This window comes from Phaethon lepturus, unplaced genomic scaffold (assembly GCF_000687285.1).
Source record: "Phaethon lepturus isolate BGI_N335 unplaced genomic scaffold, ASM68728v1 scaffold23747, whole genome shotgun sequence".
Taxonomy (NCBI): domain Eukaryota; kingdom Metazoa; phylum Chordata; class Aves; order Phaethontiformes; family Phaethontidae; genus Phaethon; species Phaethon lepturus.
In genome coordinates this window covers 1-26,355 of record NW_010554367.1, presented here as the reverse complement: position 1 = coordinate 26,355, position 26,355 = coordinate 1, and the positions used below count along the sequence as shown (strand labels likewise).

At 37.6% G+C, this 26,355-nt stretch overlaps 1 protein-coding gene across 3 annotated transcripts; it reads right to left on the bottom strand.

The window, feature by feature from the left end:
• Window positions 1–1,360: 1,360 nt before the first annotated feature.
• ACBD5 (acyl-CoA binding domain containing 5) lies at window positions 1,361–25,320 on the bottom strand. 3 transcript variants are annotated; one of them, XM_010291839.1, is made up of 10 exons: window positions 25,187–25,320; window positions 23,323–23,395; window positions 19,401–19,512; window positions 9,095–9,232; window positions 8,061–8,261; window positions 7,232–7,338; window positions 5,059–5,335; window positions 3,398–3,597; window positions 1,765–1,815; window positions 1,361–1,474 (listed from the first exon to the last, which is right to left on the bottom strand). In XM_010291839.1, the coding sequence occupies exons 1-10, from the start codon at window positions 25,318–25,320 to the stop codon at window positions 1,361–1,363; spliced, it is 1,407 nt and encodes a 468-aa protein (XP_010290141.1). The 3 variants fall into 3 exon arrangements, with proteins under 3 accessions (XP_010290141.1, XP_010290142.1, XP_010290143.1); XM_010291840.1 differs by having other exon boundaries at window positions 1,771–1,815; window positions 25,187–25,302; XM_010291841.1 differs by lacking the exons at window positions 8,061–8,261; window positions 25,187–25,320 and having other exon boundaries at window positions 1,771–1,815; window positions 23,323–23,370.
• Window positions 25,321–26,355: the final 1,035 nt, after the last annotated feature.

The following is a 26,355-nucleotide window of genomic DNA, read 5'->3' as shown; positions in this document are numbered from 1 at the left end:
TTCCGGGTACAAGAAAGAGATGGTCATACTGGAGAGAGTTCAACAAAGGGCCATGGAGATGATTAAGGGACTGGAGCATCTCTCCTGTGATGAGAGATGAACACTGGCACATGTTGCCCAAAGACGTTGTGGAGTCTCCCTCCTTGGAGATACTCAAAAGCCATCTGGACCCAGTCCTGGGCAACCAGCTCTAGGTGTCCCTTGCTTGAGCATCGGTGTTGGACCAGATGACCTCCAGAATACCTTCCAACCTCAACCATTCTGTGTTTCTGTGATTTACCATATGAGAGAAAACTGTACCATGAGAACTGTCAAACATTAAAAAGCTAGAACAATTTAAGTGAATTCTAGTAAGATCTACACATATGCAGACTCTCTGCAGACTGACAGGAAAAAACTTAAGAGTTAACAGCATACTAAGCTAACAAAGTCAGGTGTGAGGTTGAAGTAAGTAGATAGCAACTAGAGAACATTCACTTCACCTTCTGATACTTAAAAGAGTTGACAAAAGGTAAGATGAAAGTATGACTGTCCTTCAGCTGAAGGAAGTCAAAGTAGACATTGCAAAAGTATCATAGTAAGGTGCTAATAAATGGTAAATAAGAAATAGGTGACAGATGGCACTCTGCAAAGGATTTGATAGGAAAAAAATTCTCATGGCACAAGGGGACTAGGAAGTCTAGAAACAGTGAAAATGGCTCAAGAGGATAGTGTGAGTGAGAGGATCAAAGAATATCATGGAAACACTTCCAAGCTATCCAGCCTCACCCACTTGTGTATGCTCACTGAAATTATTTATCCTGCATCACTTTTCATGGATTTAATCTAAACTGCCACATATAAACCATACCACATATAAAGTCCAATTAACCAATACTTTCCTATGCTGAGAAACTTTCAAGGCAAAGAAAACTATACATGTCTCTTCCTAGAATACCTAGCTAATGGAAAGCACTCCTACTAGCTTCCACAACTTCTTGTGTTGCACCTTTGGCTTGAGTTCTTGGGACTGAGACACACACCTTAACTGTACCAAGGACTGTACTGTACAATCTGCTTTAGCCTGGTATCTTCAGAGCTATGAGTCACTGATACATACAATGGAACATTAAGTATGACATGTCTTGAAACAAGGAACTCCAGGAAACAGGATTTATCACAGCAATTATTATCAAGTTCCTCATTTTGATACTGACCTGATGTTTCAGATACACTGTCAAAGCCTTATTGAGAGCCACTCTTGCATTCTTCTTATGCATGAAGGCAGTATTTTATGTCCTGTCTAAATAGCACTATATACACTTACGTATTGGTTTAAACAGCTGGGATACAGTATTTATGCCCTTTTGAATGCATGTCTTTACCTTCGCTTTCTTTGAAGATACACATGTACCAACCACTGGGCAATAAATGGCCATACAACAGCAAAAGCTAAAATACCAGGAGAAATTTCAAAGGGCCACCATGATGGTTTCTAAGGAAAACAGAAAAATTGTAGTCAGCAATCTGTGTGCACGTATTGAATACCACATGTATACTTCTCAATCACTTCAAATGCTACAGTGTCAAAGTAGAAAATGCTACTAGTAAGAACAGAAAAAAAGATGAATCAAATAACTTCTTCAGGCACAGATTATTTTTTCTCTCCAAGTCAAGAGAGAGACAATACAGAAAGTACATACTAATAGCTAGATATAAAATATTAATCTCATCTTTTTTCACCATTCACACTGCTTTTTACAAATAGATAAAACAGTGTTTTACCTTGACAGAGGAGGCAGGCTGATAATTTGACTGTAGTGTTGCAGATTTTGCCTTTAAATACAAACAAAGGCCGGTAAGTATAAAAAGGGAAACCACAATTACTTTTTTTCTGCTTCACAAAATGATAATATAAAGCTTTTTATCTTATGAAGACTTTGCAATCTGTATATATGACAGTTTAAGGAACATAACCACCCCCATGCAACCCCCCTTTCACCACTTAATTTCCAATTTACCTCTCATGTTTCCATTACTCTTTATAGCATTTTTATCACATCTCTTGTGTGTTAAAATATGAATCAGGGTCACTTAACTGGACCTCTTTACAGTTTTTTCAAGGCCCACCTACCCAGCTTGTCATGGCAACTTCCTCAACTCTGGTCTAGTCCTAGCAGCTGCAACCCAGAGGAGAAATCTCAGCAGCTTAATTTACATGATTACATCTAGACTATGGTCTATACAAATGCAAAAAGCACTGGTTTAGTCTGCCCTCAGCTATAGCTACAGGCATGTCTAGCAGCATAAAGGAAAGAAAATACTCTGTTCCAAACCTTCCAGGCAATCCAGAAATGAGAAGTACCAGAAACTTTTCAAGACTGTTTGCATACACTATTGTGGTGCTTCCACAAAAACAAGGCAGCCAGTTTTCTAGGTTTTTCTTAATTTATGAAAATGTGAAACAGAAGCTTCTGTTTCTTTTTAGGTAATGGTAGCAAGCACAGCATGAACTGCTGGGGAAGAATTTTATAATATTTCTTCAGATATTGCTCAGGCAAAAAAAGAAAATCCATATCCAAACAGCAAATTTTTGAATAGCTGTGATGGAGCAAAATCATGGTTTTAATAAATCCTTTTCCCTGGCTGCCTTAGGTTTGGTGTATTTGCATCCCATAGGATACTGCTTGTACAGCGCTCTCATTCTCAGGTAGATCAAAATGTATCAGCAAGTCAAACAAAACTAAACATTTTTAGGTTGCTGGTTCAACTATATTCAGAGCGTATTCTATTCTCCCGAATATACAGTATTTCCATTGAAAGAGGAGAAAGAAACACTACATCAATAAATATGTACACTCACTTAAGACTTCTTCTGCTTATCTTGTACACATGATATGAAATTCCAAGAAAGCTGGATTACTTTGCAGGGAAAGAATGCTATGAATAATCAGTCTTCTGCTAACTGAAAAATGGAACCAGAAGTTCTGCCTGCAACCATTTACCAGTCTGGAAGATTAAGCTAATTTCTCACTTCCTTTGAAAATCCTTTGAGATCTACTGATGAAGAAATTATGTGGGATCATGTATTACTAACATTAACTATGGAATCTCCATATAGCGACTGTGTAATGTGTATCTGTAACAATGGCTAAAATTAGTCTGATCAGAAATCAGTAAAATAATATATGGTCAATTTTTAGGCCAAAATGAATGGTTTTGCTCACATGTAAAGGAGCCTTGAATTGTATTCCTAAGAGTAGGTACCAATAAGAAATTTTAAGTTGGAATAAACTACAGAATATAACTGAAATGTCTTCACAGTTTAAGAAAATATTGTCTGAAATTTTCATCTGAAAAAGCATAAAAATATCCAAGATTAAATAAAAAGTAATCAAATAACTTCAATGGATAATACCTGTGATGCTGTAACTGCCTCCAGCATATGCAACCTCTGAAGGACATTCTGCATGTCTTCTTGCAACCGCATCAGCACTACTGCAATCTGTTCATTGAGGCTACCCCTGGGTCCTCTGTCTGATCCCCAGCGCTCTCCATCCCCTCCACTACCCATCTGTCCACCTTGTGAACCATCTCCTAGAGGCTGAAGTCTATGCCCTATTTTGAGGGAGAAAAAAATAGATACATAAAAAACACAGAATGGGCTACCAACTCTATTGAAAATGTTTGATTTTAACAGTTCAGTTTTCTCCCTCCTGAACCAAGTGTGGTACTCCGAATCACAGGCTATGTTCAGACAGTTCAAAAGCACTGGAAGGTTACTGCATTTCCCTACAGCCTCAGTGTGACAGTATCATTCAAGGTCCTAGAACTGCATAAACGTTTAGCAAAAATTGGTAATTCATATCCAGTCAAGTTCAGCAGTAAATTCTGCCCTAGTGAAAAGAATCACACAGAATCAAAGAATCATTAAGGTTGGAAAAGATCTTTAAGATCAAGTCCAACCATCAACCCAACATCACCATGCCCACTAAACAATATCCTGAAGTGCCATGCCTACATGTTTTTTGAATACTTCCAGTGATGAAAGTAAGATCTGTCTTATTACCAAGGGTAGGTGTGTCTCCAGCTGGAAAACAAAGAATGCTGTAATAGAGCGATGAGAAAAGTTAATTGTTTGAAACCTACAATACTCCCTCAAACTATATACAGCTAGCCTATCATACTTCCACCTGCAAGTAGAAAACATAAGTAAAACAAGAGAGAGAAGGGGAGATGGTTAAACTATAGTATGTTCTTCATAATAGCGTTCAATGTAAATGTTATATTTGGATTTTCTTTTTAATTTTTGCATCTCTTTATGTATAGATGCCATAGAAAAAGGCATGCTATATACAAATAAAATAGTTTCTGGCTTTTTTTTTAGTACAAGAAAAATAAACTTTATCCTTGACATTATAGCTCATACCACTGGAATATGGTGTTGCTCCTAGGCTACAGTATTAGAAGTATTACAGAATTAAAAAGAGCAGAGGTCCAACATAAATTGAACATCTGGACTATTATGTGATTAAGAGTCATTAAGTTTTAAGAATCATAATACATAGTATCAGAATCACTCAAAGGTGTGGCCAACACTCCAATTATATAGAAAACAATACATCACTGATACCTTTCCGAGATGTTCCATAGTTTCAAATAACACACCACAGCGGTATAAAAGCATATGCATTTAAAAATAAATATGTAACTTGTAAAGAAACTCTTCTCATGAACAGATATGTTTTGAAGATTACATTTCTAAAAAGACAGGTGCCATAAACAGCAGCTGGAGTTTAAGGTAAGCCAAAACAGAAGCAGCCAATATGCTTACACAAGATCCCCATGGCACAAGAAAATTCTTTTGTAATACTTGTTATGAATGAAATAAATACTCTGAAGACAAAACTGATTGCTATCCACTGTAATTAGGATTTTTGTTATGTATTTTTATTGTGAAGGACAGAAGCACTACATTGCGTGACTGTCTTACTGGACAATACTGACAAATGCTTCTCAGGCACCAGTAACTTATGACAGTCAGGAGAGTGGGGAACACAAAAGCAGAGTGCACAGTACCTCTCCCTCTTCTGACACTGTAGAAATCCGCTTTTTCGCCACCTTTCTTCTCCTTGTGAGGGCCCCCATTACTGGCTTTTCCATCTTCTCCTCCACACTTGACTTCGCCTTTCTCTTGAGCTGCTCCCTGTACAGTATTTCCAGGCTGGAGATTCCCATAAGTCATGCAAGCGTGCCTTGGAAAATCCGTGTTTTCTAACAGAAGACTCTGATCTACACCCAAGAAATGGGATGAATGCTTTAAAGATCCTTTAGCTGATGTGATGATCTCCAAGGGCTACAAATTAATATTAGCAAGTAATTAAATTCTGTAAAATGTGACAGTTAACCAATAAAAAGGAAGAAGCATCATCTCTACTTTCACTTTAAGAAAATAGTTTGCCCAAAATTAAGACTTTTCTTTTAACAGGAGCAGTTGTTTTCCTGTGCTTACTGTTGTCTAAATGTCCTTTTCAGGTCAAAAAGCCATTTTGAGGCAAATATTCTCAAAACATTGATACCACTTGGAATTACTTTAGATATTTACAACATACAGTAGTACTCAGTAATCACTAAAATAGAACATTAAGATCTGAAAATGTTCAGTTTTCCCTGTAAAACTGGCTTTGCATCCCAAACAGTGAAGTGGTGGCCTAACTTGGAGTCATGAGCCACACTGTCAAAAGTCACGTGCTGTTAGCAACCTTGAGTAGGCAGTGTTTACACTCGTGGCAAAGAGACCACGTTGCTTACCATCAACCTGTTCAAAACAGCTAGGCTGCACCCTGTACCTTTCACCAAGCAAGAGACAGGCACAGTATTCGATCAACATCTCACTCAAAACCGGTAGTACTATAGGAAGATATTAAAAATGGATGACATATTCATTGATCAGGTCACAATTACATGTTCTGCAACAGGACTGCCTTAAGGTGGTTCAGGCAAACTGTTGTTCAATGCAAGGACAAGCGCTTGCACAAGTATATGATGAAGCAGACTGGGGACCACAGCTACCTGAAAAAAAACCTCCATGAAAAAGCCAAACTAACCAAAAGAAGGGGCAAAGAAATGGAAACTGCTGCCAAAATCCCGTTTGTCAAAGAGCAGTTCATAAACCTCATTTACATATACCTGAACATTTGTTATTTTGTTCAGAACTAGAACTTTTCTCATGCAGGTTAGGAAATTCTGACAAATTATCCACCTACTTCACTTAAAGAATCTCAAACAAGCTTGAACGATACACAGCATGATTGGGAAATCACCTATATAAGGGAGCTTGCAGCACTTCTACCAAACCTTTCCCAACATGCTTCATTACTTGGGTAAAATTTTGATTTGCTAAAAGGAATTCTCTAGATCCTCAGGACACAGACAAGAGAATGATGCAATATTAGTGTGCTTACTGCTCTTTCTGATCCCATGCATCATTCATATATTCCTCCCTAGAATTGGGAACCTAGGTGTTTGAGTACAATCTACAAAGCCCACACTTAAACTGGGCCTCTGAAGGAGGTCCAAGTCAGTAAGTCAACTAAGACTACAGTTAATACAATGACCAGGAGCACAAATTCAATCAAAACTAAGCCAGCACAGTTGATGCCCACCTTTTATATGGAAGTCAGAGATGCACATTACAGCTGAAGAGAGTACAAGAGAACCCAGAAATCATTGTCATCTCCTACTTCTTTAGACCTAGGCCACTTTCAGGCACGGGCCTACAGGCCACCTGCTAAGTCTTACTCTTTATTCTAGGCATCAAATGCAGGATTCATCAGGCCATAAAAAGAATATGCAAAAAGCTCACTGTTACAAAGACACTCCCTGCTTCTGAGAGATAGCTGGATTCTGGTCCCTACATATGCTATGATACCCTAAATTAATTTGTGGACACAGCCCTTAGTTTCTTTGTACTGTTGTTTTTGACAGTTGTTTTCTTTGTCCTGTTGTTTTTGATACCTTCCCCTCACATAAATTCTCTGAGGGAAAAAATTTCAAGGCTTTTAGATCAGTAGTGACCAAGTTGTAAAAGACTGAAAATAAAAAGAACAAAAACCAATAGTCCAAACCAGAGGAAGGTATGCATGAGTTACTTCATTCATCTCTGCATATCCACGTTCACCTGACAGATAGGAACCTATTTAAAAATAAGCATACCAACTTCAAAATACACCTAGGAATACTAAGCCCCTACCTCTTCTAGACCAAGTTGCTCCATAGAGTCACAATAAACCTCACTGTCTGAATCACTGGTTAAGTGCTGAGTTGCTGAGACCTCTTCAGTATTCTCTTCATTTGTACCTGTATGGAAAGGAGATATGCACATATGCTTTGTAAATATGAGCCAATCCTGGCAAAGAGTAAAGCGATGAGTTAAAATGTCTAGGTGAGCTTCAACTCATGCCCCTTTAATCTATGATTGTCATCCTAAAGTATTTTTCTGAACAAAGAGGTTATATTCATACAGGAATTATATAAAACTTTTACTAATGGGAAAACTATACCTCATATTGGCATTTCTGCATTATAAGTTAATAGTTTTAATTTTACCTTGTTCATTCCACTTTCCTTCCTAAGTTCAGTATAAAGGAGCTCTGCCTAAAGTTATCTGTTAGTTTTAAGATTATATATTAGGCATCAGTTTCAACAAACTGGAATTTACAATATGTTCAGCCTTTGAGAATGACAAGACATTAGTGATTTTCATTTCACTACAAGTTAGCTTTCAAAGGCAAATAGAATTTGCACACAAGTAGTATAATGATTTTAAAAGAAAATTACATCTCTGTGAGCTTGGGCCTCTCTGTCTCTGAATTAATCTCTCTTTCTGTAGAAGATCCTAAAAGAAAGCCTTATTTTAAACTGGTATTAAATTTGATTTTTTTTGAGTTTCTTTCTTCAGGTTTCTACAACTGAAAGACACCATTGCTAGTCTCTGAATCCCAGGATTAAGCTTTCAAGAAAATAAATATTTTGCATGAACAACATGCGCAAATGAAAACATGGTCTTGCAAGGAGAATACCTTGGTGAGCACTGTTAATAGCTATTTCTAGGCTTGGCTCCATTTTCTTTATTTCTTCATCTGGGTTCAAGCCATTCAGGGCAGATTTGGTCTGGATGCCATTCTGCATATCTGTGATAAAGCTGTCCTTGTAACAGCCATTAGTAACAATACTTTCCAAATCCTTAGCAGCTGCTGATTCTGGTTTCACATTCTTATAGTCTGTAAAAGAACAAGAAAACCTTGCAAATAGAAAGCTATGCACCTAGTAGCTCAAAACATATTTCTTCAAGTAGCTAACTTGTTAATATACTGTATGTATAATATATCTGCAGAACAATATATATGAATGCTCCTAGATTCACATTCGCAGGGATTGTTCTGTTCTTGTAAAAAGCGTAAATATAAAACCTAATTTGCATTAAGAGCAGATGATATTTAAAACATAAGTGAGCAAAGTCAGTCTCTGATAAACTAAATAATAATCCTAATGTCCTTGGAGGAAAAAACCTGTATAGAATTCTAAATATGTAATTTAATTTGGTTTTCACTTGATGCTGGTATTTCTCAGAACTCTTTATGGACCCCCTCAACAAATCTCAATGGAAGCTCTGTTTTATTTTCTCTGAAGAAAAAAAAAGTTATTTTCAATTCTATTGTTACAGCTCCCTGCCCACGGTGAGGGGTTGGAACTAGATGATTTTTAAGGTCCCTTCCAACCTAAATCATTCTATAATTCTATGTAGTTATTCACAGCTCTTACAAACAGCACTAGCAACAAAAAACAACAATACAGGATATAGACTTTTAGCTAACCTACCGACAGAACTTCCGAGCCAAGTCAAAAATTGCATAGCATAGCTCACAAATTTGTAGTAGTTCTAAATCTTATAACCCAGGTTAACACACTGCCATCTTTCACACACACATCCATGTGTATTTGCATCTAAATCTCCTGAAGAAGTACACCATTCATGATCCTTTGGGATTTTCTGCCACTTAGGTGGTTAAGAATAACTTTGGAAGAGACAACGGTCTAAGTGTAGAAAACATACCCTTTCCATTTAGCTGCAGTTCTTTTTCTTCCTCTTCACGAAGCCCTTCTTCTTCTGATTCTGCTCCGCTATCGCTACTTTCAGCTTTTCCATTCACAGCCTTTATATTTGGAGTGGAATTCATGACATTACTAAGGTCTACGGAAAAATTCAAGGAGGAAAAAACCCATGTATTTTAGAAAACAAACATACAACTCTCCCTCCCCTCAAACTATTAGTCATAGTCATTAGTCATTCTACAAAAGTATTTCCATATTAGATGATGTACCAAATAATGCCAGCTTTATTTCTGTAAGCTCTTCCTTAATTGGTTTAATGTTTCTTTTTTGTGGTTCACCACAGAGTGCCAAAATACTGGTGAAGAGATTCTCAATGATTCTGAGGAAGTCTGCTGGAAAGAGACAGCAGGTCACTTTCACTACTGAGTCTCAGACCAGGACTATTACCCATATTTATGGTATAGCTGCAGTAACATTTTTTCTAGGACCAAAGCAGCCATGTTCTTTTAGACCCAGAAGTCAACATTTTTATGGAAATTTCCTTTTGGGCTGAAATGCTTCAAAACTGCTCTCAAATCAAAGGCAAATTTGAAAACATTCTATTCAATATGTGAGCAACAGGATTCTCACATACAGTATCACATGGATCTTCTCCTGCAGCACTTTCAGCAGAACCAAAATGTGGTAAGACGACTCCAGTTTATACAAATCTTTATCTGTCAAAGGGCATACGGAAATAAATTCTCTGATTTCAGTGAAAAAGATGAATACACTGAGCATCTGTTTGCATGTCTAATTACATAAATACTTTAAAAAGTGTGTCTTGAAATAGATAAGGTAACTGCTAAATCCTTGTTTTCCACATCTTTGATCATTCCAAGGATCACAAACTGGATCACAAATTTACTCTGACTGTACAAAGAATTGCAAGGCAGAGATTCTTAAAAAATATGGAGACTTTAAGGGGCAATTGTACCACCTCCTGTAAAAAAAAAAAAAAATGGTTAAATACTTCCTGATGATCATTTAAGCCTCCTATGTGAAGACAGAGTAACTAAGGTACAAAGAGGGTGCAGTTTCTGCAAGACACTCACACATTTTACATTGACTCCGAGGCTGAATTCTAATTGTCACTACAGCATCCCATTTGCATAATTTCTACATACCCTTGCCAGAACCTTGAAAGATTAATTCTTATGTTTAGTCTTAACATTAAACAGCAAAATAATATCCAATTATACTGGAGTTGCCAAACCAGCTCTACTACTTTCTTTGCTTCATGGTAATTTAGAGCTAAGGGTTTTCTCCTTTAATTTTGCAATGAGAGTCTTCCCACATTCCTCTAGTTTCAAAGCTTATCCGCAATGCTTAAAAAAAAAAAAAGGGGCAAAATAAATTCTTGTATAGAAATAATGAATAAGTTAAATATTCTGTTCACCTTAGTTTTACTGCAAGGTAAGGTTTCTGTGGGCACCCTGCATCACTGCTTTGGAATGACTTAATCCAACTTTTATCTGAAGATTAAAAACCATGCTTCTTTATTGTAAAAAGAGAATTGGAAAAGCTCTTGTCTGTCTTGTAGGCTACAAGAATATAAGCGATCACATTTTCTCCTCACTGAAGAACACCTTATTTGCAAGGAAATTTGTTTCACAAAAGAAAAATCCCAACATATTCCCAGTTTATTTCTCATGTTTCCTTTACTGTGAAACTCAATTCTCAAGATGTTTTTCTGAGAAGCAGCAGTGAGAGTAGGATAAAGTAGCAGTTAAGTCCTCACAGCATGATCATTAAGCACAGACACAGCTCCCTTGGCACAGTAAGGCAGGCATCACCCTTCCCTTTGAAACAAAAAGGGGGTGGGGGCATAATCATCCATGTGTCCTACCCAATTGTGGGAGTAAACAGGAAAGGCAAGACCAGGAGGAACATTTAGCTGTGAAGTAAGGCGAATTAAAACCGTAAACCTCCTCATTCTATCAAAGATAATGTAAAAAGCCCCAGCTATACCGTAAGCTTTTTTCCTAAAGATTTACTTTTTTTCTTTTTGAAGGGAAGGCCTTTGAATACTCAAGCATGTTCTCTCTTCACTGAATTTCAGCAAGGAGATTATTCATTTGGGGAAACTTCAAAGTGATACATGACACATATTTAAGAGGTAGAACTGAGAAAAAGTATCAACAGTAATGGATTTATGGTATCATGCCACAGGACACCTGAGCAACTGAAATCGATCAGGATCATATTTCTTCCACAAAGTTAATCTTAGCAACAGTGCTCCTAAAACCATGAAGAGGCACTGCTTTGATGCCGACTCTGAAGAACACAGCATTCTACAGAGTTTTGGCCACTTGAAATACTACGCTTAATTGTGTACTTTTCCTCAGAACCCTTACACTGCTATCCTCATCAGGTCCATCTCCAATCCCTTTCACTACATAGTAAAACCAGTTTACTCTCGTCCTCCTTGTTACTCTGAGTATCTGCTAAGAAACCAGCAATGATGACTAATACTGGGAGTGACAGGGTTAAAGACTAAACAAAGCCAACTAGTAGTGACTTCTACAGTCCCTCTTGATAGGTTAATGGCTAATTCCTGAGGAAGGTATCATTTAATATGAATTATAAGAGCCAAGCAAGCTTTTAAAACCTTATTTTCTTTGTGCTAATCCCCCCCATCCCTTTATTCTGTTTAACCACTTCAACTGCAGGCAAAATGTCAGTAGCTTTCTGTTGTCCTCGTTTAGCTACTGTACCATTCAGTTTATTACTGCCTACAATACCAAACTGTGACAGGAGTTTTCTAAATCAAAGCTGTACTGCTCTGTAGCCATATAAGGAGTTATATTCCACTGTAAAAGCCTGGATTTTTTTTTTTAATGCTATATAGTAAGAGCTGTGTAACAGTAACAACATGCAAACAGAAGGACGGATTAACAAAAGAAAATGGCGAGATGGAAAGGATGTGAAGAACAGACACACAGCCTCTCTACGAGCTTTCAGTAGATGTTTATTTTCTTGTGTCAGCTCTATTAAGAGATTTCCTAAGAGCAATTCTAAATAGATTTCTTTAAAGGCAGCACTCCAATTCTTCTCAACAACCTGTATAACAGGACCAAGTTTCACAAAAATATGTGTTTGATTTCTAACTCCTCACATATTTCAAGGTAATTTTTGTTACCCAGATGGGAGTTAAGAGCTTAAAAGCCTCTGTGGATCTGCCCCAGCTCAAGGGGTGTTTTACAAAAAAAACCTAGCCTAACAGGTTTTTCCTCAAATGCCTTGTATTTTTAGTTTTCTGAACAGGCACATAATTCTTATACAAAATTAACATGCACTGCTTGAGCTGTACTGACGGTTGGCTCAGCACAACACAGTATCCTCACACAAGTCCTATAGCCTCCTTCATTCTTTGCAAATAACAGTGATCAAGAAACTGTCTACAACAGCAGGTAGAGCACATCATAAGAATTTAATTAGCTGTGTATAATCTCATCATGTAATAAAAATTATATGCTTTTGTAAAATACCCTAATTTTACTATCTGCTCAATAGCAGCAAAAGCTCAGTCACTAAAACATTACTTCCATGACCTACACTTATATCACCTTATATAGGGATTTCTTTGCACTCCTACGTTTAAGTAGACTCAAGCTCTGTCAAAACTTAAGTCTCAGAGACACCTATATGGTATACAAGATTGTTTTGATAATCACATAACTAGAATTCTTTTCTTGCCATCACAACCTGATGTTTCATGCTTGTTACTGATCCAAGTAGACTCCCTGCTTCAATTCCAAGTTTATACAACTACGTTCTGCCATTTCCAACACGCTTAATTACACAAATCTCCACCTCCTTTTTGAAATTGATGTCTCCCAATACAGCAAGGAGTTTCACTACAAGGAATGATCATAGTGAGAAAGGAGGTGTACATGCAAGCATCTGGGATCAATAAGCTCTTCAGCTAGAAGAACAAGAGTTTCTATACCCTCATTTCCTTCCATTCTTTTTAATATAGCACACTACGAAGAAAATTTCCAGGGGCCCAGCCTGCTCTGTAACATCTGTTCTACAGTACTCAAATGAGCTGCCATCACAAATAAAAAGAGATTTTAGAAAGGTCTGTCAAAAATAGAGACAGAAAAATATAAAATTACTTTAACTACCACTGTTCTATAACTTTTAATTTTAAGTGCAGTAAGTGTAAGTTCTCCGAAAAATGTATTCCCTAAGCACACAGATCATGGCAGCCCGATCTCCCTCTATACAGTTTCCCTTTTTTCTTGTTTAGTCTTTCTAAACTCCACTATAACAGAGAAAAAGAAGCCTCTCCTCTTTTTTTTCTTTTAATATCCTCCAAAGCCTTGTTTTCTGAGCATTCCTCTCTGCTCATGTGCTTTTCAAGCTGTTACAGTCAAAGAGATGCCACTGTATTTCAAAAAACAACTTAACAATATCCATGTCTTTATTTACCATTTATAAACATCAAAACAATAGTTTGTGTATAAGAACTAACACAAACAATAGCAGCTTCTTAGACATTAACTTGCAAGTATGGTATTTAGGATTATTGACTGGTTGTCCTGGACCTTTACAGTTTTCTCCTGAATACCTATAGAGTTTCTCATCTCCATCCATAGCATCAGTACCTGTTCCCTTGCATTTTCAGAATATTTTCCATATAAATAAGGTTACCAAGTTTTTGGGTTGACTTAGATACATTTCCTTCCTCCCTGTCACACCCTGAACCTTCTGCCTGAATCAAAAATTGCTTTGCCCTGTACAAGGAAAAAAACCAAACAGGAAATAACATTAAGATTATATTCTCCTGCCACCTACTCCAATCCTACAAGTTGAACAGCCTTTTACAATGCCCATATTAAACACAGCCTCACAGATAAGCCAGATGGCTTTTCCACACATCTTAGAAGCTATGATTAAAGTAATTATTTTTGATATTACAAAGCTATGCATGAAACACCAGCCCATGCTCACTGGGCACTTTTCTGAGAGCAATCAAGACACGACTACCTACACCTGTTCTTCTCCAGCCTCCCATACCTCTGTCTACTACTTCTTTGTAGCTTGTCTTTGTAGAACAGAGCTGTGAAAAATCTGGATTTCAGTTCTCTCATCACAAGATCTTAACTACAAGTGAGACCTCTAAAATGTAAGATACCAACATTTTATAGCAAATAGGTACATTTGCCAGATTTTCAAAACCTGAAGAGCTTTTGACAACTTATTTTCCCTTTTGCAGGGAACTGTTGTCTGGCTGGAGGAAAAATCCAGGTCCAATGACCAGTTATGCACAAAAACTGTTACTGTTGACTCAATCCAGCATGAAACAGAATACAGGCAGGCTTTTCTTTTCATGGAAGAAAGCTTCTCTTAGCTCCCTCCATTCTGAAAGAAACATTTATTCTACATTTTCACATTTGGATACTCTGCTGCTCACCTCGTGGCAATATATTCTCTACTACTCTGCATGAGAGAGGAGTTGTTGATATCCTCAGGCTTGAGCTATACTGATGCTCTGCCCTGATTTCCAACTTTGTTAGACAGCACTGGCATAAAAACCATCAGTTTGAAGTCAAATCACAAAGTAGGCTCAGATTTGAACTGGAAAGCCTGAAGTAGGTATATATTGCAAGAGCACAAGCCACAGCTTGTTGTGAGACTTACCCACATCTTATTGAGACTCTCCACTGACTTGGCACTTGCTGGCCCAGCCCTTAATCCTGTAATAATCCCATCCTGCAGCAAATTCTGCAAAGAATGTTCTAGATGCTTCTTAAGGTGAGCTATTAAACTACCGAGATATTAACAAAAATATTGGTGTAGTAAGTTTCACACTAGCCTCCCTGAATATGAAGTGTAACCTTGATTATAGCTGTTAGCTTATCACTGGAAACGAGAAAAAGTTTGAAGGACAGAATTTTAAAAACCTCTCACCCACCCACCAGCTCCTCCTGCCCCATGCTTGCCCTGCCTTAATGCACCTCCTAGCTGTGGTGCTGCCACCCATTCAACATATCCTGCTAAAGCACAGCAATTTCAGAGTAACAGGGATTTCAGTTCTTTTCCCTCTTCTTACAAAGCATTAGTAAGATTCACAGCCACTTAGTTCCTTAAAAATCCTAGTGAGGAAAAGAGGAAGGAGAAGGAAGGAAATCAGTTTAGCAAGTATATTTGAAGTCAAACAGAAATGAAAACATGAGCTTATAAAGCAAACAGGGTGTTTCACAGAAGAGGCCCACACACAAGCAGGAGGAGCATGCCACCAAATGCTTCATTACAAAGGACAGATGTTGAAAATAATATGAGAAGCTCTTTCAGAAAATAGAACTATTTGAAAAGAGAAACTAATCTACAGAAACACAGTTGGAAAAAATATTGGATTTTAAAAGTAAAGAGTGTTTCTGCCTGGAAAGTAATAATCAAGAACAGACTCACTTTTTTCAAGTGCAAGCCTCCCCTCTAAGCTTACCGACATGTTGTACTAACTACTGCCTTTGAAACAGAAGTGCTTACATGTATTTGCTTGTTGTAACATCACACAGACCTCAGTAAGTATAACCTTTTAAACCTAGCTCTCATATCCAACGCAGGAAGACACTAAGCAAACTCTTGAACAGCTGTATCTGCCTGTGAGCCAGAACTCTGCCATTCACACAAGCTGCTACTGAAGCAGCGCCCTGTATGGGCTCCTAGCACAAACATGCTACACTACAATCAGTACTGCCCAAAGCCAGCATACACAGCAACACAAGTCACCTCGCTTCAATAGGGCTTTATCTGGTACAATTGCAATACAGCTGGGAGCAAAGTTTTCAGAACACTCATTAGGATGACAAAGTTTAGAAGTATTATAATGCTGAAACTTTCCACAGCCTCTGCAGTGCTTAACTTGTCATTACTGGAGGCAACATTTAGTCTTCACAAAGGCTTACAAAAAGTATTACTACTCAGCATAAAGACAAATGGTCATCTTTATTTAGTAGGATTTTAAAACAGATTAAATGCCTTGTCACAAAGCAGAAAAAGTACACATGAAAATTCTAATGAAGAACTTGTGAACAATTTCCAGATACTTTGCTTAGTTGTTGAGATAACTTAGTGTGGGCCTGCCAGGTAGGGATTTTCTTGCCCCCCTTTGTTTCTAGATACTTTCTTTTTTCTGAATGTGAGTAAACCCATTCTCAAGGAAACATTCAGAAGGATGAGTTTGCTCTGAAACTCTTGATATTTTTCGCCCAGTATCAGATCAGTAGTATGCCAATTCTAGCCCACCTTTGGCTTCTTCAGGTATAACATAATAAGAAAGCTTGAATGCCCATTCTGAAAATTTCAAATTCACTGAGCAATAATATTTTGAGGCTTCTTTGTCTTTTTAGGATTGGCTTGGACATCCAATTTGTTTGCATTTATTAGTAAGTGCAAAAACTTAAAAGGTTGCTTTTCTAAACCACCCCCGACCTTACCCAACAGTCCTCCCCCTACTCTTCCAGCAGCTGCCAGCAAAAAGGTCCCTCCATAATACTGCAAGTTACCTGTTCTCTTCTGCAGCACTATGACGGCTAAGAGCCCACTTTCTTCTTTGATGTCTACTATTTTATGTACCTGAAAATAATTTCTGAATAATTTTATCTGCTAAGAAATACTTGTCAGAAAGAGACTACTGACTGAACTTTCCAGAGAACCTAGCTTCTCACACAGCTGCAGGATGAGCTTTCAAAACACTACCCAGGTTACATGCTTTTGAAATGTCCCTCATATTTGCTCAGCCTAATAGAGGGAATTGTCTGTTTTCCTTTTGTTACAAACATCCAGGTTTGGATATGTTTGTAGCCCATAGGTCTGGCAAGTTTGTCCTAGTTGTCTAGGAGATATTACAAGTCATTTTACTGCTGGCATGTCAGGCTTCAGTGTTTTTTATTGAGGAGAGACACAAGCTCTATTGATTCAGGAAGACAGTATTTTAATGGTTTTTATTTAACATTTTCAATGAAACCACAAGAAGTAGAAATTTTATTTTAAAAGGCTGCACTTTTTTTTTTGAGGCCAATCTGCTAGAGACGATACACCAGCCATAGCTGATGTACACTAAGTTTCCAGAGTTTTCCAGAGTAGTCTCTTTGACTACTTCAAGAACACTGTTGATTTTGAGGAATTGGCATGCAATTCTTAAACAATTAGATAATGATCTTCATACAGATTAAAGTCTGGTTGAAGAAGAATGAAAGGTGAACTCAGAATGAGCCAGAAGATTGGGGGGGGTGGGGGGGGTGTACAGTATGAAGTAAGAGACTCAAGAGTTAAGGGTCCCAGCTGCCAGAGCACACCAATTGCCTGCTCACAAAAAAACTCGCCGTTCACAACAGAAACTACAGAGAGCGGGGGGCTTGGGGACAGGGGACAAAACAAGACTAGAGGAACTAACACGATCGAAACATAACTATGTGTCAATTTTTAACAGTATTGTCACCAGTATCTACACCATCTCGAACACAGACTTGGGCAGACTGGTTCTATTCTTTAGCATGTATCTAGAAAACTGAAGGTACTCATGCTTCCATACTTCTGTGAAATATTTTGAGACCTGTACTGTAAACAATAATAATTATTTCCAGCTTCACTTTTAATCGAGGAAGTGGTTATGAGTGCTGACGAAAGGGCTTCAGAGTCTTAAATGCAACTGTAACATTATAACTTACAACAGACTTTGTGAAAATTTTGTCTTAATTCATTGTGGCATAATGAGATGTTGCAACTTTAAACCATATGAATGACGACGTATCACCAGATTTATTGCAACACTGACAGAACAAGATAAAGTTGAAATTTGCTATTCTGTTTTACTTACACCACCTTATGTTTAAGCTACCTCTTTAAAAAACAAGTACGCTAAATTTGTTATTAAAACAGGTATGGTTTTCCATGATTCTCTGTTTGCCTAGGTAAGTCACTTTTTCAGGAAGTGGCTTTTGGCACTGTGCCATAGACACCGAGTCCAAGTAAATTCTTATTACACAGATCACTGACCTGAATCTACTGATACTCTTACAATCTTTCCCATCAATCCAGCTGACAGGTAAACTCACTAAATCCCAGACATGAAGCATTCACAATTTTAGCTGAGAAAAAAAAGTCACACAGCTTTCAAAATGGCCATTTGAAAACTTCTACCATTGCCTTCCCTCAAAAACAATGAAAAACTATTTCTGTTTCCCTGAGACTCAATACCAAAACTAAAATCAAAACTATGTTCCTTTAAGGTGGGAGGAAAAAAGCCACACACAAAAGGCAACCTAACTAGCTGACTCCTACTTCTTAAACATAATAAACCAATTAATTTGTGCAATGGTTTGTTTTTTAAAAACTGTTTCAAAAATTGAAATGCAACAGGGCGAAACTTAACTGTAATTTTAAGTCAGATTTAAACAACTGTAAACCTTATATTACAACCTTATGAACACATTACCTGTAATGTAATAACTGTTATTATCAAAATATTCTCACAATGGTATTACTAAACAAAAATCACTACACTGATTTTTATGCAGCTATGACACCACTAGGTTTGCCACTTGTCAGATATTTAAAATGTTTAAATAGGTATTCCCTTCATGAACTTGATCCTCAGAAAACTTAACTTGAAAGTTTCCCAAACTCATCTTATATTCTGTATGTATTAGAGAAACCGTGATTAAGAAAGTGTGAGTTTTAATTGTGGGGTTTTATTTTTTTATTATTTTAGATCAAATGACAGACCTGGACTACCAGCTCTGCATGCAGTTTGATAACCCACAGCTGTATCAGGACGTAGCAGTATGCATTTCAAATAGTTGTTCCCTCTATTAATGGAAAAGCAGAAACTAGATTTGGTTGGGGCAGTTGTTTGTTTGTTTTAAATATTCTTTTTTTCAGAAAGAGGCTTCCTTCAGCAGCTCAAAAAGCCTATAGACAAAGACTAAAAATGCAGCTTCCTGCGTCTAACTTTGTTTTGTACCTCAAAAGCAAAATGAAACAAAATCCAGCCTAATGAAGTGACAAGCCCAGAAGTCACAAGCATTAGCAGAAAGTTACTACAGCACCAAAATAATGGAAAAGATGGACTTACACATAATTTATTAGTCCTACCTTCCAAATACTTAGAGACTTTCTCCATTCGAACTGCCATATGGTAAAGAGAATGAACAGAAAGATGCAACATTTAGCTTTAAAATCATTTATAGAAAACAAGCCCCAAAAAATCTGTAGTTGTGATTATTAGTAGTATAAAGGAAGTTATTTGTTCGAACCTGAGGTTAGGTCAGATCCTCTGGTCTTCTTATCTTCTACTATTTCATAGAACGGGCCTATTACTTGTAGTAATTCTTCAACTTTGTCCGTCATTGGCATACTCTCAAGAATCTGCATAAGTCCAAAATATGAAGCATCTTAAGAAACAGCATTTCAATGATTCATTCATTTCAACTGATTTTAGAAACTGATGGTCACTGTAAAACTCAGTAACATTTCACTAAGTCACTTACCACGTTACTCTGATTTTTTAAATTTTGTTTTAATTAAATGAAAACAGCATAAACCTAATTTACCAAGTAAGAATTTTAACTAGTTGTATTAACTTTTTTTAGGTGAAGAGAAGATGGGAGAGCTAATGCATTTGCCACCACTGAAGGACTGCCTCAGCACAGTATTAGTAGACCTTGGAATCCATTATTTCCGGAATTTCAAATGAAACCAACTCTAAGTTCAACAGGCTGCTCTATCTGATGCAATTTATTTTATAGACAAGTCTTCCCACAGAGAAAATGAAAGGGTTTTTTGTTTTCTTTGAGGATTCTTTTTATTTGTCAAACCCTGACAACTTCAGCGGAATGTAAGGAGCAGATCAAAAGTGCCCTACTGGGTCCATCTAAACCCAAACAGCAAAATGGACAGAATGCAGCAAAACTGGGACAGCACGAAGACATACTTAGCAGAGCAAACTAGAACCAAATTCTGCTCCTGAAGTCATTTGGAGCTCTTCCTTTGGTAAGAATTTCTTCATCTTAAATTACAAAAACAATACCTTTGATCATCTGATAGGAATGCAAAATCTTAAATCTAAAATAGATTAAACAGAAGAGATTCAATAGTTTAATATTATTTTAAAACATATTATATTATTGTCCCATTCAAGTTTAAGTCCTTTCAGCCAAGCTTTTTGCTTATAGCTTTGTTCCTCTTTCATCCTCTACTTTTTTTATTATTATTTTTTTAAAAGAGGCAATAGCCATAGGAAAAGACTCGGGTAGAAGCAAACTAAAAGTAGAGTACACCTCTCCTCCTCCTCCAGAAGACCACGAGGAAAGCAACAGATGGAGGTACAAGTTGCCACAGAACATGCTGCTCAAACGCAGCAAGTGCATTACAAGGTAGTAGAGGCAAAAGCTACAGCACTATTTTACAAAGCAGGAGCTCCAGGCAGGCTAGCAGGTAACAAGTTAACACTTGCAAACCAATTAAGAATACCAAGAAACAACGATCCTATCGAACTGCAGTTTCACTGCCTCTTCTCTGATGTATTCAGTATATATAATTCATTCCATATTTGTTACAGAAACGCTCAGTGCTCCGATACTGATCTGGATATGAACCAGAGACAGGACAGTTTTGTGACTTTTTTTTTTTTCTTTTTTTAAACTTCAGTAGCATTGAAACAAGAAATCTATTCTAGAATAACACTTGTATTTGGTATGTATTTACTTCTATAGTCTGCACTGTAAGCTTTCATACATGCATTTCTATAATGTCTGCATATAATTGGTCTTCATCCACTCTAAACAGGCCTCAATATACTCTCTGCAACTTGGAGCAGTTCTCAGAATCTTACCGCACAGTTTCTGTTAAGAGTTAAAAAGAGATGTTAGAGTTTTGTTACTGCTAGCTTTTAGGTGAGCAAGAAAAGAACAAATACTTCCACAAACAAAATCAATTGCTTACTTATATAGGCACTAGGCATAACATGCAATTTTAAAATTTGAAACTGCAAAGTAAGTCATTATGCATCGTGAATTACTGTTTTCTTTGGTTGTCAGACAATTCATATATGAAGAGTCTTGTTTTAAATTAGAAACACCATATAGCGTTAAGACTTCTTTACGCTAAGATATCACTCATTTCTAATATATAACAAAACATGTAAAGTGTAAATACATTAGTTTAAACAGTGTTGCAATATAAAATTTCAGAAACGCTACTTAAAAGATAAATTAACGTTAAAATGCACCTGAGCTCAGATTCATCTTAGCTAAGACTAAGACATGTTTGGTCATCTCCCACTAGCACATCAAAACCTCACCCAGACACATTCCTCAAAAGCTGTGATTTTCAAGGCCACCATATGAAGGGAAAAAGAAAAAAAAAACAAAACCACCAAACAAGTTTACAATAAAAGTACTTGTGACAGGGTCATCTGATGCATGTATAGCCCAAACACAATGTGCAAATGCTGGGGACATGCCCCAGGGGCAGAGGGGAATATGGCAACCTTAGACACAGTCCTGTGATACCAGTATAGAAGTGTTTTTTTGCCCCCTTAGACACAGATACCTATGCAGCAACAGCAGAAAGCCCACAGTAACACCACAAGGATTAGTGCAGTATGTGCTGATAGAACAACCCAGTGGATCCATTTGAAATGCACTTCCATTGACATTTCAAGTAGAATCAATCGGGTTGGAAAAGCTGAAGCCAGTATTTCAAATGCAAGAGCTGAAACAGCACCGAAGCAGGGTAAACAGATTCCCCAGTTTCAAAGCTGAGCGAGGCAAGAAGTCATTTGCTCTCCAAGCCCTACATGTCATCTGTACAGAGGCAGAATATTTGTCCTTCATTAGGGTCAAGTAGACTTCATCACAGGAGGCTTACTAGGGGTTGTCTTGGTTTTTTGTAATTTTTTTTTTTAGAACAAACATTGCAGTTTCACATAGTTTTAGTGTCCTGACCAAACCAAATACTGCACTTAAAAAAAAAAAGTACTCTACTGAAGTATTAACACATTTTCAATCAGAGATTTGAAGTGAAGCACTAAATCTTGTGGCACACATTCAAAAGGAATTATTACAATTTAGTGGGATTTTTGACCAAATGAATACTATTTGGCCTTCTGTGTTTTCTGGAGTTGTTTATTTTTCATTTTAAAGCAGCTACAGTAATACCAGCAGGAACTAGATTACCAAAATTACAGACAGGAAAAAGAACAGCAGTCAGACTCCAGCTCATTGCCTAGTAAAAGTTTCCGTTGTATCAATCATTAAACATGTTAAGAGTTCAATGTCATGACACTGGTGTAGGAGAAAAGCAAGTGTATTCAGAGTAGAACTTACATTTTCTCTCCTTGATGCTAACTTCATTATAGTGATAGACTACAATTATACTTTTATCTGGATAGACAGTAAATAGAAAAGCCACCTAGAAGAGCTTCAGTGAGAAGATTGCAGTGAAAAGATTTAGTTAATAAAAGACCAGAAACTTTAATTCTGAATGTTTACTTTAGTTAATGCTGCAATTCCTGCTTAATATAGTAACTATGACTGTTTACAATTTACACATCTATTCCAAAAAACAGACCAAATTACTCAATTCTAACTGTTTGACTGCATCTATAATATACAAGGAATATCTTCCAAACAAGTACAAAAAAATCAGGTTGCTGAGTTCTTCCTGAAAAATCAAAGATGATGAAGTTTACCTATTTGATTATACTCATGTCTCCAGTCACGAGTGAGACTCTTGCTCCTGAAGTCCTTCTAGAGGGCTGGTTTTTTTCCTTTCCAAGATAAAGATCATTTACCTCTCAACTCTGAGAAGTGAGGCAGTTTGCAGTGAACCAGCTTTTCTTCTGTTGTACTTTAAGTTCCACCGTTTTCCTCACTGCCCCCTTTACCATGATTTCAATACTTCACTTTCTTTAGCTCTGTCATTTAAGCGTTGTAGCAGCTAGAGCTCTCATGTTTCTCTAAAAACAACCCAAATTCTACAGCTTTGGAAGGAACTATGTAATTTTTCTTCTGCCCATGGGCCAAACAGCGTAGTACTGAAATGCAACAGTTCACAACAGGGAGAAACTCATCTGGTGTTTTGACAATACTAGTCAGCAAGAACCTCCTCATGTTCCCTCATTTATATCTCGAACATTTGTTCTAGATCATTCCTTCCGCTCACTAGTAAACTTACCTTTTTCATTTCTTCAACATAGGCTATCATGGCTTCTTCTTTAGACATGTCTCCCAAGGCACTCCAAGCATCCCTAGGAAAGAAAAGTCACATACATCTTCAGTATCTTTAGGGCCTCCTGGATTTTTTCAGCCTGTCATTAAGTAGGCCAGTTATGTAATGCCCAAGGCTTCTCTAATACAAGTAAAATGCAACAATTTACAACTTTCTTTTTTTAAAGTTCAAATATATAATTTGCTACAATAATCACATAGTGGCACATTGACAAAGAAGCAACAAACTGAACAGTCTGGGGACTGAAGAGTTCCTCTCTGACCAGCTATGATCTTGTATCTGATAAGTTGTAAACAAGCCCAGATACAGAAGACACACATTTCCCTTTTGATTAAGGTGGTTTTTTTTTTTAAGACTCTCTGCTGCAGAAAAAGAGCAAGGACAGATACTTCAGTCAGCACTTACCACCAGTTATCAGCAAGTTAAAACAGGCTACAAGAAAAATCTGTCCTTTTTGAGTTTAGCAACTGGGGAAAGATACATCAGTCTAGTAGGGCAAATAGTTTAACCATCATCCCCAGTTACCACAGCAGCTACTTACGACCTAATAAAATATCTCCCCCTCTCCAATTCTGCAAGACAGAAAACTCCAATCAAATTTATCAGCATTGCACAAGGAATCTGTCAGAACATAGACTGGAATGAAATATTTAATTACTCAGTCTTGCACTTGATCTGACACCTTCCCTTCCTCTTGCCAGAGTATTTGTCCCACTTACAGCAAAACCCCAAAGTTGGTGGCTCACTTCCAGCTACAATCAACCAGGCGGCTGCAACCTTACTGCTCTAGTTCTCTGCAAAGATACTCCCTTCACCCTGACTTAGGGAGACTGGGGAGGAAACAAACAAACAAACAAAAAAGTCAAAGAAATCATTTCACAGATCCCAAGATCACCATGATGACAGCAATAATAATTGTTCTTCAGGACAAATCACCATTAAAATATAATAAGCAAAGCCTTCCCAGCACAAGGAAAATACAGACAGCAGGAAGCTCTGCCACTGACCCAACAAACCAGAAAGACACATAAACCAGACCTCTCCCCAGGAGCTTGAAGCTGTATCAATGGCTGTCAATGAGCACTTATTTACTTCAGGCTGACATCCTTTCAGTACTTCAAGGGGGCTTGTAAGAAAGATGGGGACAGACTTTTTAGCAGGGCCTGTAGTGACAGGACAAGGGGTAATGGTTTTAAACTAAAAGAGGGTACATTCAGACTAGATCTAAGGAAGAAACTTTTCATGATGAGGGTGGTGAAACACTGGCCCAGGTTGCCCAGAGAGGTGGGAGATGCCCCATCCCTGGAAACACTCCATGTCAGGCTGGACAGGGCTCTGAGCAACCTGATCTAGTTGAAGATGTCCCTGCTCATTGAAGGGGGTTGGACTAGATGACCTTTAAAGGTCCCTTCCAACCCAAACTACTCTATGATTCTGTACATGAAAACTTGAGAAGGAAGAATTCCAGACACTCATCCACGTCATTCCTTCTGCAGAGCACCTACAATTTCATTCTACAACATGGGATAAACACTGCAGAGGTACCATAATGGTGCTTGCCCAAGAAAAACCTGCCCACCGCAGAACCCAAGGGAATGTTTCCACCTGCAACTCTGAGAAGTTATAAATTATCTGAGCTAGAAAGTTGGAACACAAGACAAAAAAAAAATTCAAGCATCAAAGGTTGTGAATGTTCTTTCTTAAGAGAGAAATAAACCCACTAAACTTTCTCCAAGTGCCACTTTTCTAAACATCTCCACTCCAAGCATTAAAAGAAAGAAAAAAACCAAAACAAATAATGAAAAGTTACCATTTATATCTACCAATCGGATCCCAAAATCCAGGTCGTGGAATGTTACAGGGTCCTTGGGTTGCTTGCTTATAAAAGCTATAGAACTTGAGCATCATTTCATTTGTTGGCTGGAATGAACCTAGTGAAAGCATTTTAAAATACAATTAAATCGTAATCAGGAATATTAATGGGTATTTTACAAGCTTAGTACTTCTGTGAGAAAATAGCCTGCAGTCTGTTGCAGCCTGATTCACAGAAGTACAATTTAACTCAACAGAGAATATCTTCACTCCATCTACCATGAACCAGCACCACTGACAATATTTACTTCGCAAACAGCAAGTTTCAGATTTAGTTTAAAGGACTATAACCTTTAGTACTCCTAAGGTCAGACTCCACAATTAGAATAATAAAAAAAAAAGAGTAAGTAACCTAAAGCAAGTGTTCTTTCACTCAGTTTAAAGGGACAGGTTTAGCTCTCAGTAAACAGAGTATCTTGCAAGTCACTTTTATTGCTACAAACCCTAAGTTATTGAAAGACTCCAGAACTTAAAGAAAAAACAACACCCAAACCCAAAAACCCCAAAACACAGCCTTCCACAGTATTTTTGTTTACTTTGGATATTTGACAGCACTTTCAGGAAGTTTCATTGTATCTCTTGTTTTTGTTTTCTTTTCTTGCTTTGTAGAACACACTTTTGTAGAGGTAGAAAATGTAAATACAAAACGGTAATAGCCGGCAGGGAAGATTCATAACCAATCCATTAAATCAAATACTTTGAGGTTTGAATCTAGTCATTAGGAGCTTACAGTGACCTTAAATTTAAAACCTCAACAAACCCAATTTCACTTACACCAGAATTAATGATGTATGTAATAACTTTTTTTTATTGTTACTCTTATCAAAAAGATACGTTCTGAGTTTTTTGCTTTTCCATTCTGTTAACTCTTTCAGCAGAGGGAACTCATGATGACAGCTCCGGAGCGTCAAACCGACTTCAGAATTTCAGGGAGGCAGAGGCCCTTCCCAGCGCCGCGGCGGGAGCTGACAGGCCCCCTCCTCCAGGCGCCTGCCGGGGGCTCGGAAGCCCCCGAACCGGCCGTGCTTCAGGACAGGCGGGCAGCAGCACCAAGACCGAGGTTTCCAAGCGGTTCTCCAGCCATCGCCTGCTGACGGGCGCTCGGCC